General features: G+C 43.8%; 2 protein-coding genes across 8 annotated transcripts in view; both read right to left on the bottom strand.

Annotated features, from left to right (window-relative positions):
• Nucleotides 1-13207, bottom strand: part of LOC130537771 (unconventional myosin-XVIIIa-like) — a 43896-nt gene extending 30689 nt beyond the window's left edge. For 4 of the 7 annotated variants that reach the window (XR_008953687.1, XM_057054794.1, XM_057054789.1 and 1 more), the window contains exons 1-11: nucleotides 13085-13207; nucleotides 11299-12363; nucleotides 2918-2971; nucleotides 2515-2602; nucleotides 2084-2190; nucleotides 1836-2012; nucleotides 1518-1728; nucleotides 1305-1447; nucleotides 1106-1206; nucleotides 877-940; nucleotides 515-659 (exon numbers count right to left, since the gene is read on the bottom strand). Coding sequence is in view for 6 of the 7 variants with exons in the window: in XM_057054794.1 (XP_056910774.1) it covers nucleotides 515-659; nucleotides 877-940; nucleotides 1106-1206; nucleotides 1305-1447; nucleotides 1518-1728; nucleotides 1836-2012; nucleotides 2084-2190; nucleotides 2515-2602; nucleotides 2918-2971; nucleotides 11299-12264 (2056 nt within the window). In the remaining variant the exon portion in view is untranslated. Of the gene's footprint in view, nucleotides 1-514; nucleotides 660-876; nucleotides 941-1105; nucleotides 1207-1304; nucleotides 1448-1517; nucleotides 1729-1835; nucleotides 2013-2083; nucleotides 2191-2514; nucleotides 2603-2917; nucleotides 2972-4503; nucleotides 4588-5770; nucleotides 6506-6646; nucleotides 6671-7757; nucleotides 8077-11298; nucleotides 12364-13084 lie in introns of those variants that run through there. The other 3 variants (XM_057054795.1, XM_057054792.1, XM_057054793.1) reach the window with 2 other exon arrangements.
• A 1056-nt stretch (nucleotides 13208-14263) lies between these two features.
• On the bottom strand, nucleotides 14264-15379 carry LOC130537632 (gap junction delta-2 protein). Its single transcript, XM_057054552.1, has one exon. It carries the CDS (start codon nucleotides 15368-15370, stop codon nucleotides 14264-14266), a length of 1107 nt encoding a protein of 368 aa, XP_056910532.1. The 5' UTR covers nucleotides 15371-15379.
• Nucleotides 15380-15640: the final 261 nt, after the last annotated feature.

Raw genomic sequence — 15640 nt, 5'->3', positions numbered from 1 at the left:
GTGGGGCTGGGGGGGTTCTCATTCTTATTCCCTTTTCACCTAAACTTTCAAAACAAAGACACAGCCTCATATCTGAGATGAGTTCCCGCTAGAGCTCTGACAACAACGTAGCGAAAAGAAAGGAGCTTCGAGCCAAAACCAAATAGATGTTTTTCGTCCTTGAAATGTGACAGTGTTTGTCAACAATTAAACTCTGGTGGCGTGCCAGAGGAGCCGTCTGCGTTCCTCGTGTCATTCAGTAAGGGCCAATAAGGTCACGCGAACAGATGCTCGGCCAAATTTCAAATATATCAATTTACATAAATGAGCGTTAACCAAAGTCCAAGACTATAAAAATCAATCTGACATCTACATACTGTACGTTGTAGTTTTAAACGCCTATCACATTTCCCAGATAAAGCCTTTTCTTTTCGACATACATACTGTGTGAAGTGCAAATCCAAGGTGATCTGCCTTTTATAGCATGTGCTGTATTGTTGAAAGAATGGAAAGCTCTTCGGATTAACAGTCTCACCCTTGGTGGCTCCGGCAGCACCGAGATGGTAGATCGCAGCGAGGACGAGCCAGAAGGCCTTCTGTTCATCACCGCTGATCCCCAGTACCTTCATGGCTGCTTGGAGTTTGGAAAACTGCTGGGAGGCGCGTTGCTTCTCCTCTGTCTAACAGATAGCATATAGAGTCCTCCATGAATACAACAGAATCCCCAAAACCTCGTCAAAATCACATACCTTATGTTAGAAATGAGAAAAATCTACATAGAAACGTGCAGCCAGCTCTTTCTTATTCAGAATAAATGGTGTTATTCTGTCCTCTCAAGGTTTTAAATCACTGCTTTTCTTCAGGGGAGAAAAAAAGGTTGATAAAGGTAGGATATACTTTTGTCTGAGGCGTGATTTTGAAAGCGTCGTTCTCAGCAAAGTGGTTGAGGTGCAGCTCAGTCCTGAGGAAGAAACGAGACCACAAGGTCAACCATCATATCTGCTGCCTCCTCTGATTAAATTTAGGGCAACACTAATTTATCTCTGCAGTGAATCAACATATTAATCCGACACGGAGCCGCAGTTTTATCGTGAATTTTAACTGGCGCGATGGCAGCGAACCTGACCTGAGTGAGCTGTCTGCTCCGGCTATCAGGTAGTAAAAGACATTAAAAGTCGTCTCTCCTTCTGGTCTTCTTGTCACCCTCATCTTCTCCAGAAGCATCGTCTGCCAGGTAACGACAGAAAGGGATGATGATTTGTCACGTGGCTAGAGAGCAAGTACAAGAATAACCAGAGTAGCTGGAGAAGGACCTGAGCAAGTACCTGAATGGAGGCTGAAGTCACCAGACCTGCCTGGTCAAAGTCCAGAGAAACAACGTGGGAGAAGCGACTGGCGTTTCCATTCAGACAGGTGGACACATTTCCAAAGGCCTCTAACGCGGTGTAGACTGCCTGCCATTTCTCTGCTACGCACCACAAATAACAACCACATTACAATGTTTCTAACTTTCAATATTTGGGCCAGTGGAGACCGACCGGAGAAGGTCTTGTTGGTGCTGCCAGCGATGGTGAGGAGGTACTGGATGATGTGCTGGCAGTTGGTGGTCTTTCCACTCCCACTCTTGCCCAACAAAACGATGGACTGATCCTGTCGAGTGGTGAGGAGGTGCCTGTAGGCCGCCTGGGCTGTGCCGTAGATGTGAGGGGCCGTGTCCTCCCTCCTGCAGCCCTTAAACATCTGCATCACCTGGAAAAAAGAAGACAAGAAAGAGGGAGGAATGTCCCAGAAAATATGGATAATGCATTTGTCTTTATTCAGAAACTGGCTTTTCATATGCGGAGGCTGCAGCTTACCTTTTCAGAGTACATGGAGGGGGAGCTAATGGGGTTAATAACCACCATGTTGGGCCCAGCGTGGGTGTGCACCAGGTTACTGCCGTACCGCTGTCGCAGAGAGTGCATCACGCTCGACTCGTTTAAGTACTGCAGGGAGGCCAGGTCTTCCACACGGTCCAACGTCGGAGGGTTCGCCTGGAATGTAAAGCCAGACGTGGTTGCATCTGTAACTAATGCGGCTCGGCGCTCTTGTGATGATTGACTACCTTCTCGACATCATCTTCGTCCACATCCAATAGAGATCCATCGCTCTCCAGGCGGATTTTCACCTTCCCCTCTGGCAGGCTGCCCGCCTCTGTCTTCAGGAGGGTTGCTGCATCAAACACACCCAAAAAAATGGAGCACAATTGTTGTGACGTCCGACTCCGACCTGAGAGCAGTGTGGCCCTACGTCAAAAATAGCTTGAGATCGCTCACACACAGCCCCAGGTTAATTGGAATAGTCACCTGTTTTAACATTAAAACATCCAAATCTTTTTTTAAGCTCCAACAGCCTGACTGTGTAATCTGTCAATCACGCCGAACGGAAACAAGAAGCGCCATGACATGAGAGTAGGGACAGATTTCACTTTGAAACGTAAATAAAGATCAACCATTCACCCAAAAATCGTTTACTGTTAATGAAGTCTCTACTAACCCAAAGAAAATCCATCCTTGTGCACGAGCCAGACTTTTTCTGTGTTGTACCAGGCTTTCTCTGCTGTAATCTGCTCCTCGGTCCTCCCCTGTTAAATTTAAGAAAACATTTTTTAATTAGAACAGCATATTAACCTCCAAACCTCATAACGGAGTTCCACAAGGATCCTACAGAGGATTTCCCACAATTCACACTCAGATATCCCAGAGTACTGTTTGTGTAGAGTACTCTGGATTTGTGGAAAGTGCACAATTCACCCTCACAACACCTTCATTTACAAGTACTAGGTAGTGTACTACAGGGGAACTAAAGTACAAAGAAAAAAAGTGCAGGATGGGACTGAACGGACTAACTACAGAACCATGAACCCAACCAAAACTAGTCAGACGGAGCTGGATCAGACCTGAGCTGCAGCTGAGTGTGCTGCCTGAAGGATGGCCACCGGGTCCTCAACATGCTAGAAATGGACCAGAGAAGAAGCAGAAGTCAAGAGCATAGTTGGTTGGGGGATGTTCCAGGTGGAAGATCAACAGCAATGAAGGACAATACATGCATACTTAGAAACAAACCCAGAGGAAAACAGGAATCTTTAAGAAAATTCAGTGCATTAAGGGATTAAAATGCACACTCAGTTTAAAGTGTTGGACTGTAAGGAAATTAGCAGTCACATTTAATAAGATTTACAAGTGCATTAAGGTATAAATGCAACACACCAGTATATTGTATAATAATGCGCATTCATCGGATTAGGATTTAGCAAAGTAGCTTCTGGTAGGTACGCATGAACGCATGAAAATGAGAGCGAAAAATCCCAGAGTTAACTTTTGGTGAGTGCTGTTTTACATCACTTCACATCGGTCCATGCCCTGAACCATGAATGCACCACACAGAATGGCGTGGGGAAACACGGGAAGGCGGTCTGGGACAGACGGGGTCAGTCAGAGGACGTCTGCGCTTCCTTTTCAAAAACGATGAGAGGAAAGCCTCGGGGAAAGTGGAACACTGAAGTGAACCGGTTACGCAGAAAATCCATCCTAAAAGGTTACTTCTGAGAGGACTGATTCTCTAACAATACGAGCATCGCGTTTATTTCCCCCTCGTTTTTAACCTACATGATGTTTAGAACCACCTAAATCCCCCTGACACTATTGCCGTTCATAATTCCCAAAACAGAGCTTTATAAAAGTGTTAAACCCATCATATTTGTCATGATTTATAACTGGTAAAACTGAGCCCTATACATTTTAAGACCTACTATTAATGATTTATCTGCATGTTGTGCTGCTGGGAGGGTACGTTATTACACCAGACTCGTTAGGCCTTTCAAACAGCAATTAAACATCCATAAATGTTGACGTTTTCGCCCTTAACCATAAATTCAGATTTATTTTTGCACAAACTTAAGTAATAATAAGACTGGGTGTGTCAATAATAATTTTCAAAAGGTCACAGGTAAATCAAAGTTAAATAGGCAATGAGTCACTTCATTAAAAAGGTTAATAACTGTAACTGCAGCTCGTGTTACGTTATTATCATCTGCTGAGTGCAGTGAGAAAAGACGCGCACATACTCCAGCCTGCAGATTCATTCCCTGCTGACCTTTTAGCTGATGTGCCTTCACAGATTTTAAGCTTTTACGTTAGTGTAGACCTGCTTGATTTTGGACACTTTTCCTCCTTTTTGGTTAAGCATGTGCAGCGTGCCCGCAGCCTTTACACGCATGGCACAGCCAAAGAAATAAACAAGAGTTACATCTTTGCCAGCCCCAGAGCAGATCTTCCTTGCACACTTGTACTCTTCCTCTTCCTCTATGACCTGGCAGATGATTTAAAGGCTCTCTGTGATCATGGACCCCAAGGTGTTTGCTGTGATTGTCCACTTTAGACAAACTACAGACATGCAGATATTTGCTACTTCATCTATATGAAAACACGGCATGGCTTATGAATAAAACACACACAGTTGTTCCACCGAGACGAACACACACACCTGTTTATTGGCTGCAGACTGAGGCTGAGGCGTCGCAGCGGGGGGCAGCTTACAGTTGGGAGCCGCAGGGGGGCCAGATGCTTCCTTAGCAATTAAACAATATATTCAGTGTTCAAATGTTCAAACACACCCAGAGATGGAAAACAACACGAGGAGATGAAACCGAGGACAAATGTTAACCTTCGCACACACGCACGCTCATGCCGATTAAATTTTCCAATTAATTCAACCAGGAAATGAGTGAGGGGGGGGAAGGACTGTTAATGAAAAGGGGCTCATTAAGCACTACGGCAAACAGAATAATGGTTCAGGTTTTGTTTATCAGTGGTTTTTTAAGCACCAATCTGTTGAAAATAATTATATCGGTTTTCAGTGGCGCCGCCAAACCCCACTGCAACAGAGTCGAGCGAGCAAAACTTTTTCAGCCAGACGTGCCACTGGGATCAATACTTCTCTGACACAAATATGCTGCTGTCTGAATTTGAATTATATTTAAAGTTTGGTCAGTGCTGTTATAAGTTTGGAAAAGAAAAAAGGGCAAGACTCGACCACATTTATCCTCGGTGCGTCCTAAAGTCCAAAGAAATGGCTGAGAGGGCGACTGTGGTCGTCGACGACAGCATCATTTTTATTTAATGTTGCAGTTTAATAATAGATCACACTCAAATACGCATTTCAGCGAAGTTCTGCTGCAGGCATTAGGAACTCTATCATACTTTCCTTCAGCGTACAAAGCGTTTAAACGACCCAAACTGCCAGATTTTCTAAAACGCCACAAACAGACAGCTTATGCAAGTTTAGAAACCAACAACCACAAGATAAAGAGCATTATCTCCAGGCTGCAACGAGCGATTTAAGAATAAATAGCTGAAAATACCGACGGCGGTCTCAGTTTTCCAGCCAAAAGCATTTGTCTGCAAGGCTCTTAATTGGCCAGAACTAATGATTCGCTTACTCCGTAACACATCGCTTGAATCCCTATCAGATTTCCCAGAGAGATGCCCCTACCCCAGTGACCCACAGCAGTGAGAGCACATCTTCAAATACTCTGGCTGGAGTCGGAGTAATGAGACACAGTTCAGTGCTCGCAGACGACTCTGAATGACCAGACTGGGTGCAGTCCATGAGCGCTCTCTCATGCCTGCTGATTAAGCCTGATCATTCACTTGGCTTCTGCGTAGCTGTGAGAAGGCTGCAGGTGAATGTTAATATCATCTGTCATGCGCCACCCACAGTTAAAGAGCAGAGTTAGTTCGGCAGGCAGTACCTCTGGTTTCTTGATAGAAAATGGACGGGGCTTTGGGATGAAACCTGCAGGAGGAGCCAGAGGGTCAGTCCTGGCGACAGGAATGAAGCCAGGAGGCCTGGCAAGGGGGGTTGGTTTGGGGGGACCCGGACTGGCTTTTCTGGCAGGGATGAACCCAGGTGGAGGAGTCAACAGATTCTGTTTTGGAGCAGGTATGAAACCAGGGGGAGGGGCCAAAGGGTTGGCTTTTGGAACTGGAGGACTGACCATTTTTGACTGTGGCGCAACAGCTGCGATCTCAGGCTCCTCTCTTATTTCCATTGCAGGTTTGTCCTCCTCCTTCTCCTCCTCCTCCCCTGTTGTCTCTTTGTCCTCATCCTGCCTCACCTCTTCCTTCACATCATCTTTGCGGTCCTGGGTGCGGGTGCGAGGGCGGTGCTCCTTGGTTCTACCTCTGCCCATCAGGCTGGTCAGACCCACTGAGATATCGTCTCTGTCCTCTGCAGAGGCTCTGGTGTTCCTGGTGTCAGCTGTGGCAGCGTCGGACACTGGCTGGCTCTGCTGCTCCGGACCAGCAGGAATCACCCGTCTAACCACCCTCCTCACGACCCTCAGCACCTTTTTACCGCCCGTGCTCTGCGCCTGTTCGTCTCCCATGTCAGATTGGATCTCTGTTGATGCAGATGACTGTGGGACACTTTCTGTCTCTAATCCAGGTCTTGTACCACCCTGAGCTGCACTTGGATCTGCACCAGACTGGATATTAACAGTTTCATAAATATCAGCAATCCATGGTTGGCATCTCAAAACTGTATATTTTGATTCAATATTTTATAAAAGTATTTTATAAAAGGTGAAGCGGGTCCCAAGAGTGGGGAGGAAAAATCAAACACTCACATCTGTCTTGTTTTCAACTTTAACCTAAAAAAAAATGGAATCAAAAGATCAAACCAGATTTCAGAGCAGAGCTTTTTCTATCCGGATGATCCACGACAACAAGCTCTGAGAGATAGCGCATAAATATGATGTTAGAGCCAAAAACAAAGAAAACAAAACTTTCCTTTTGCTCCCAGAATGAAAAGCGAGATTTGTACGCCATGGGGACAGGCCAGACGTCATGGACACAAGCGGGACGGTGTGGAGAGCAAATGTGTGAGATGAAGATGGAGACTGATGGGGACAAATGTGACAAATGTGAGCGAGATGGGAATTTAGCAGGAACTTGTTTTCTGTACACAGCAGGTCACACACCAACTGGCTGGTGGGACCAGTTACACAGAGGACATGGTTATCATGGTTACTATCACTGTGCAGAGGACAAGTGGAAAACATGAACCTGAAACCAGCACAAAGCACAGCACACAAAACAAGAACATTGAATCTCGCAAACCTCCCTTTAACTTCATTATGCTTCTACTAAAAGCATCTGAACAAATATTACTACAACAGGGTAGGAAGGATTATTGAATTATTGATCAGAATTGTTATTAGCTATCTGATGTCAGTGAATGTGAGGTTTATGACATATTTGCCACAGAGGAGGCCACTATTACGCAATACCTTGATATGATGTCAAAAAAATGTGCAGCCCCATAAACGCCATGTGCTAAACTGTCAAGTCCCATCAAGACCATTCAGAACCCCAAAGCACCTCTGCTGGCTGTTATGTTAATAAATGCGTAGCAAAATGTTGCTGCACTAACCAGACAAACGTGTGTGTCACTCAGACGTGTAAATTACCCCATCGCAACTCTGTGGTAAACCGAAAGAAAATTACAATTTAGGAAAGAAGCGGCGAAAAATGAGTTGCACGGCAACAAGTTCCATGATCTCTGCCTGTGGTTTTTTTTTTCTTTTTCACAGTTGACTCCTATAAATAGTTTCAGCAGGAAAAGAGGCCACTCTTAGATGCCATCAGAGTCCAGATGGACGTGCTAGACAGAGCATGCACACACCCTGAGCTGGTCCTGCTGCCCACAGCAGCCCAGCAGAGGCCCAAGCCCATTACCTTTCCTCTCGGCTTGGTTAACCTTCCAATCTTTCCTTAGTTACTGGAGCAGCGCGGTCAGGACCAAAGCGGGGTAAGACCTAAGTCTGCGAAGTGCACACGCTCACTAGTCCCGAGCGAGTGAGGGAACATCTATGAGGGTGGGGCGGCAGTCAGAGCGCAGTCGAGCCATGGGGGTAATGTGAGAGGAGCTGGGCAGGGAGCTAGAAGAGGGGCAGCTGCTGCTGTACAGACGGGCTTTAAATAGAAGTTGCAGGCCCATGTCAGTTAATTCCAACACATTTCACTGTCAGTCTTTCCTCGGTGACAGGGAATCACTGGGGTGATCTGTGCCCTCAGGCTGACTTTAAGGATGTCCTCTTCTCTGAGAAATAAAGTGGACAAGAAATAACTGTTCAGGTTGATTTCCACTAATTTGAGACACTGGATGAGACACTTCTCGTACTGGATGTGTGTATTGACAGTTTTATGGCATTAGCGCAGCTTTAAAGAGGAGAAAAGAAAAATAAAGATAACAACACTGACATCTAGCTGCCGGAAGTTTAAACACAACAACAAAAGAGTCAATGCCTCAAATGATGAATTAAAATGCAATCATGTCATTTTCCATCATCATCACATATCTTTCCACATATGTGCATATTGTAGAGTGAATGACAATTTAGATAAGAATAGATTTCTGTTTGTTTTACATATGATTGCCAGTATTTTTAAAATATTAGCTCCATGATTATTTATTAACATAAAATCAGAAGGAATGAGACTGAGAGATGCTTGATTAATAAATCCTTGGGCAGACCTAATTTATAAGTAGTATTTTTCTCAATAGAATGTTCTAGACAGTTTTAAGGAGGCCCGGGAGATACTATTTAATGTTTAATTAGGGGAACCCCTTATCTGAAGCCCATTTAATATTTCTTCGTCATATTTTTCACTTCGTATTGACACCACAAGAGGGCGCAACAAACTTGTGCAATCTTCTCTTTTTCACAGGCTTCAGCCGACGCACATTACTGACCTAGATTTAATACTGTTCTACACAAAAACAAGGAATAAGAATGTAGCAGCAGCTGCAGGACACACAACTGAGACACCATTTAAAATCTCATGCGTCTCGAAACTTTAGCTCCACTAATGGCTCGAGGGCAAACCTAGACTGTAAAACTGTAAAACCCTACGGGTGGAAATAAAAACACGCTGGGTTGTCTAGCATTTGGTGTTTTTGGTGCAATAAAGTATACACACACAATTAAACCACAAAATGTGATCCTTTTTCCCCTCTCCACTAAGTCAATGCATCAAATAGCCTGTGCATGTGTACAAGATCACAAAAGCATCTGTGTGTTTTCAAAGCAAAACCCAGCAGCACTGACCCAACCAATCATCTATCTAACACGGTCTACTAATCCCCAGAGTCAGTTACTGGGACACAGCATCATGTCTACAAACATAGTGCCGACTGGAGATTAAGGGTGCGCACTTTTAACTCCAAGAGTTTGATGACATCTCCAACTAAAGTGTGCATTTTAAACATGGAGTCCAGCTTTATAACACTGTTTACTAGTGTGGGATGTCACCTCTGTTGGAAAAGCTGGATTCTGGCGAGAACACGTGTAGAACTTTTGATTAAAGATTAGAGAAACCCCAGCAAACGGAACACACACTCGGACAGACGTGATGTTGGGCGCAGCAAGGAGAAAGGCTAAACAATAAATTCACCCCAAGCTGAGGTGATCGCAGTTTTGAACATTTTCACTAATAAGCTCTACCAAACAGGACTGCATTTTATGCTCACGTCAGCCGGCGCCGACACTAATAATCAATTCAGTTTAGAGCTGAGTGTCTAAAGCTGCTATGGCTGGTGGTCGTGATAGCGTAGCAAGTCAGCAAGAGTCAGAGATCAAACAGGTGTCATGTTATTAAAACCTGTCTTAAACTCTAAAATATTAACAAGATCTCAGAAGTAAAAGGGGAAGAAAATGCCAACTTAAGGCTTTAGTCTCTATCATGGACCAAACAGCTTTATCCTTGGACGCCCCTCCTCCTACTAATCCACGCCTGTGCTAATACTGTCTGCGGCTGTAGCATCACCCGTACTGAAAAAGGGATAATTGCACCATTTGCTAATTTCCAAATGTCAAAACTGAAGGTCAGGAAACACCTAAAAACAAAAGTTTGAATGGATAAAATATCCCAGCACTGCCCACAGCAGACAGAAAATAGACACTGTTCCCTGACTGCAGTTGTGCTCAGATTAGTGAATGTTAATTATTACAGAAAGTTCATTTATTACCAGAGAAAATGTCCCCACAATGAAAAGGTTTTTGCTCACTAACAAGCTTGTGCTTCTTAGCTCGACATAACCGTGCTATCAAGGTCTAGATCTACAAACTAGAGCTCATTTTAACCACCTATAAATAGTCTTTCTGGTTCTGGGTCACTCTCACATCCACACACTTGAAAAAAAAAATGGCCCTTTTTGTGACAAATGTAGGACGATGGGAATTAATGGCATCCTGCACATTACCCCAGACAGTATTGTTACACTGCCAAACGTGCTTGGAGGATGTAGATTAAGTCATAAACAGCAGGTCAGCAAGCATCAAGGTCACAGGATACGTTAAACACCTGGCCCACGGTTCACCAACCATACGAAGAAACTACAGGACAAATGTGCTGCCAAAAATCTTCACCATGGACTGTATATTACATATATTCTGTATATACATTCAATCACGTTGAAATAAGGTGCAGGGGGTTGTCTGAGGTCACCAATTTGTTTTATCAGGACTGTCATAACAGGAAGTGAGGAATGCATCCAGCCATCCATGCAATACGGTTTCAAACATATTTTGCTGCGTCAATATTTATTATTTGTTATGAAGTAAGTTAAATTAATAATGTGATGAAGGTGTTGGTGGTACATTGGGCAATTCTAAGGGCAATATATTTAGGGGAGGGCTTTAGACATGGAATCATAGACATTGAATTTGGCATGAGGTGATTCTTTTTCTATTGGCGCCTATGTTTTCTTATGAATTCTGAAATGAATCTAGTATTCTGAGTTAAAAATGAATTTAAAATGAGTGGGTTAAACTCCTACAATAGACAACAAGCTCAAATTTGATGCTATCTCAAATATATGAGCAAAAAAACAAACCAAAAAGAAAAATAAAGGACCTGAATAGGCCGCCAGCTACATCTTAGAAGACCATATGGCCATGGTCTGTGGTGGTGTTTGGGCCGTTGTTTCCTCCAGCGTCCCATTGTCTGGTGTCAAAGGACTGGGTGGGAGGGGGGTTAAGGGGGATTATGTGTACACCAGAAGCCATTCTCGCTTTCAAATCACACACAAACACACTCCCCCCGAGCACAATAGCATATCACCAGTATCATTACAGTTCCACCCATGATGCACAGACATGTGTCATCCACTGTGGAGCTACAAAACTGGGTGTTTAAGAGAAACAAAGTCCAAAAGAGGAAAATCTCTCTAATGAAAATGTGAAAATGGACTTTTCCCCCAGGCAGCGTGACTTACGTGTACGCCATCTTTGCCCAGGCCCTCTGTCATTCTCAGCCAACAGCGGTTCAACTCGCTCATCTCCAGAATCGTCTCCACCTTCAGCCGGACCGCCTCTCCCGACTGGCGGATCATTTCCACGATCTCATCCCTGTTCTTGTTCACTACGCTCACGCCGTTGATTTCCACCAACCTGTCACCGGGCACCAGGCCTGGAGCGGGGCCCTTTGCGGCCGTGCCCGGTTCTGCAAAGTGCACCACCCTGCGGCACAGGGCGCCGTCGGACTGCCTGTCCAGCATGGTGGTTCTTCGTAGAGAGAAGCCAAAATCACCAGTGGTGCGTCGCTGGAGCTCGAGCTCTCTCGGTTCTGGTATCGTCGGAGGCACCAACATGGGCAACTGGAGATCCGCTCCAGGGAAGGTTTTCTCCACCAGCTCAGGAACGGGGGAGGCAGCCATGGTCTTCAAATTGAGGCGGTCCTCAGAAGATGTACAGTTGTGTTGAGAAGGACAGAAAGACTCGGAAGAGTCATGGTCTTTGCTCAGCCGGGGAACTGAGGTGGGCCTCTGGGTGAGAACAGAATTCGGTTTGGCCAATTCGCCAAACTTTGCTGCTCTTTCCTTCACAGAGCTGCGATTAAGGACCAAGAGTTCACACACCTTCATGCTGTCACCAGAGGTGCTTGCACGGATTAGGTCCTTAGCCTGGTCATGGATGTTGGGAAGATGCTCCAAGTCTGTCAGGCTGAGCTCGGTGCTGCTTGCAACTTTAATAGGAATAGGACTAGAGATCTCTAGTTTACCCCTGGGGTCTCTCTTATAGCTCCCCCGGTTGATTTGGAAGAAACCTCTACGTATGCTCATCTCCTCCAAGCTCTTTAACTCTGCCTGGGACATCCGCTCTTTCTTTTCTTTCTTGTCTCTCTTATCTTTCTTCCCCAAGTCTTTTTCCTTTTCCTTGTCTTTCTTGATAAGATGAAACATGCTTAAACGATGCCACCTTTTGAAATGTTTGAAATGCTTCCACCGAAATCAGGCTGAACGAACCCAAGAGCATTTACCCACAGTGCAGCTTTACCTCATCTGTAGAGAAACAGAAAAATTGCAAAATTTAGATCTAAACTGATTAAGAGCTGCAAATCTTGCATTTAAAGTTTGCAGGCAGAGCATTAAAATGTGTTCAACTATGCAGATGTGCATATTGGGATACCAGATAATGCAAAAGTAACTTCATATTCCACATTGGACAATCCTTTCTGCTGTATACTGCAGCGTTAAAGACATTACTAATTGCTAAAGAAGGCTCGACTGCAGAAATACATTAATAGCGTTTTAAGCTATGTTCTCCTGGGAAGGCAGCCCGAAAAATGTATGCCATGACATATTTCAAGATGTCCTAGATACAGACATTAAAAGTTATTCATCATAATCAGTGATGCATGCGATTCTACGTCAAAAGTCGTGCGTTGCACACGCATAAAGGGTCTAATCTGATCTTGATCGACAATTAATCATAGAATTAACAGCAGTAATCAACTTTTGAATGTATGACAGCCATGAAATGTTCACCTCAATCTTCTGACAAAAAATGAAAACGCATTAGATTTTTTTGACCGGCCTGTCTGCACATGGTTTTTGTTACATTTTGTTGCCGCAACATGACCCGAGCCTGGACATAATGCTCTCCCTTTAAGCTGATTTGCCCTCATTCTCTAGAACCGGTAGCCTTTGAATCGCTCAGACTGCGAACATGGCATTCCTTTCAAATAACAAAGATAAGTAAACGTGAATGCTTCTTTCCTACCTGTTACTGAAGGTTGCGGTGTAGCCTTACACGAACTTTTCAGCATTTTCTTCTCTGCAATTGACAGTAAGTGCGAGAAATTACTTCTGGTGCCTTCAGGTGCTTGCCGGTAACCTCGGATTTTGGAAAATTATATACTAAGAATACCACAGACTTCCAGTTTTGAATTTGGATTTAATATAATCAAGTGTAATTTTAAAATGGATTGGTTTGAGTTTAACTTCGTTTTTTATATAAGCTTGATGATAACTAATCATATCTAAGTGCAAAACTTGCATACGTTAACGCAGAAACAATAACAATCTACTTTGGTGTTCAAAATGTCCCACAGCATGGTAAGGCATCATATGTGTAAACTGTAATGCAGCGACATCTGCTGGTGTAATTGCTTAGCGACACTGTGTGCAGAACAGGAACAAGAAACTGAAGGTGATGTCTGATTTAGCTTTTTTCAAACTCAGCAGAGATGTCAGCGATTTATTTACATATTTTACAGAAAATCGCATTTAAAAAATATATTTACAATATGAAAACGTGTAATAAAAATGTATAACAGTTCCCATAGCTCTTAATATTTTTTTATTCACACTAGCCCTTAATTTCAGACTATCTTGGAGACTAAAAAATATACAGATTAGATGTGCTTTGACAGCATTATCATATTTAATTCTTTTCTGATATATTCCTGCCTTGGACTTGCTGGCACTACCCATTATAAATGTACGTCCATTGCTGTCTCAAATTACAGTATATTTTCATTCACACATACATTTCCTTGATAAAATGATATGCAGTTATATATAGTCATGATTTAGGACAGCAAGAATTGTTCCTCTTTAAAATGTTTTTTTAATTGCTTTCTAATTTCTAATTTTAAGAGAGAAAATAAATCCCAAAAAATACATTGTTTTAAATAGTCACAGAAGCATTTTCCTAAATGTTGCACTACATTAATATAATTGGTGTCTGCTACAATACAGAGCATTGCTTTATAAAACTGTAGAATAAGAAAGAAATTGCAGCCTGTCAAAATCTGTTATTGTCCATAAAACTTGCAAACATGTGTTATTTTATCCTAATTATAGTCTTATAACACTGAAGAAATGCAGCTTTACCAGTATAAATGGAAAAAACATGTATTTAAATAAAAAAGAAGCTGGTTTGAGTGTTTAAAAACATTTACAGCCATGACTTTTTGCCTCTTCCCATTTTATGTAGTCTTGTTTTCGCGCGTTCCTTCTCATCTAGGTTCCTCTTTGACGTGCACTCCAGCGTAGAGTCTGTTTCAAAAGAGATGGCCGGGGCTTGATTTGGGACGCTGCTGCTCTTGTCCCGTGACACAGCAGAGGTGGCCTGCAGCACGACCCTGCCCCGCAGTGAATGCTTGAGCTCCAGCAGCAGCGGGTTGTTGTCCGAATACAACTCCACCTGCCGAACGGGGTCTCTGTCTGACTTGAAGCACGTGCAGCATGCAGAGAACAACACCCTGAAGATATAAATCCAGCCGAGATAATGCAGCTCCACAATGTTCAGGATGAAGCATCCCAGACTGACGCTGAACATGAAGTTCAGGAAGATGGTCTTCTCTGTGGCTCGGGACACAAAGCAGTCGGTTCGGTTTGGACACGGGTAGGTGTCACAGCGGAAAAGATGCGGCACCTCAAATCCAAAGAGGTAATATTGTCCGATCAGGAAGATGAGCTCCATGATGGAGCGCAGGAGAACATGGATGATGTAGATGAGCAACACTTGACTGGAGAGCTGGGTCGGGTCCTTTCCGACCTCTTTCATTTCCTCGTTCAGCTGGCTCCTCTCCTCACACTCATCCTCCTGAGAGCTCCACTCTTCGTTGTTATAGGTGGTGTTATAACTACCCCCCTCCAGCATTGCCTCTTTATCTCCCCCCGGATCCTTCTCCCCTCTGAGCGGTGTGGGAGACCTGGGTACCACGACCACCTTCTTCACCTCTAACTTTTCATTCTTGGTGATCTTTTGCAAGACGTAGACGATGTAGAAAATCGAAGGTGTGGAGACGAGAACAATCTGAAAGACCCAGAAGCGCAAGTGTGACACAGGAGCAAAGGTGTCGTAGCAGACGTTGTTGCATCCAGGCTGAAGGGTGTTGCAGGTAAACTTAGACTGCTCGTCACTGTACACCGCGTCGCCCACCAACGCCACCAGCAAGATGCGGAAGATGAGCAGCATTGTCAGCCATATCTTGCCAATGACTGTGGAATGATTCTGAACTTCTGTTAAGAAGCGGCCAAGAATGGACCAGTCTCCCATTTCTGTGAAGGAAGAAGAGATAAAACAATATAAATAGCTGCAAAACCCATTTGTGAAACTTGCGAGTCAATATTTGTGGAAGTATCTTACAGCTGAAAGGGGAAAACATGGCAATTTGCTACCTTTATTAGAAAATGATTCTGTGTGTATTTAATTTAATCTCTGACAAACATTCTTAAAAATGCACCAATGGGATTTTTCAAAATCACACTGAACTTTTAATATATTCCAAATTCTTTGATGTTACTGGGAATTTAAACCTATATTACA

This window comes from Takifugu flavidus, chromosome 14 (genome assembly GCF_003711565.1).
Source record: "Takifugu flavidus isolate HTHZ2018 chromosome 14, ASM371156v2, whole genome shotgun sequence".
In the NCBI taxonomy this organism is placed as follows: Eukaryota; Metazoa; Chordata; class Actinopteri; order Tetraodontiformes; family Tetraodontidae; genus Takifugu; species Takifugu flavidus.
Note: the sequence above shows the minus strand (reverse complement) of the source record. Positions and strands in the feature narration are given on the sequence as shown.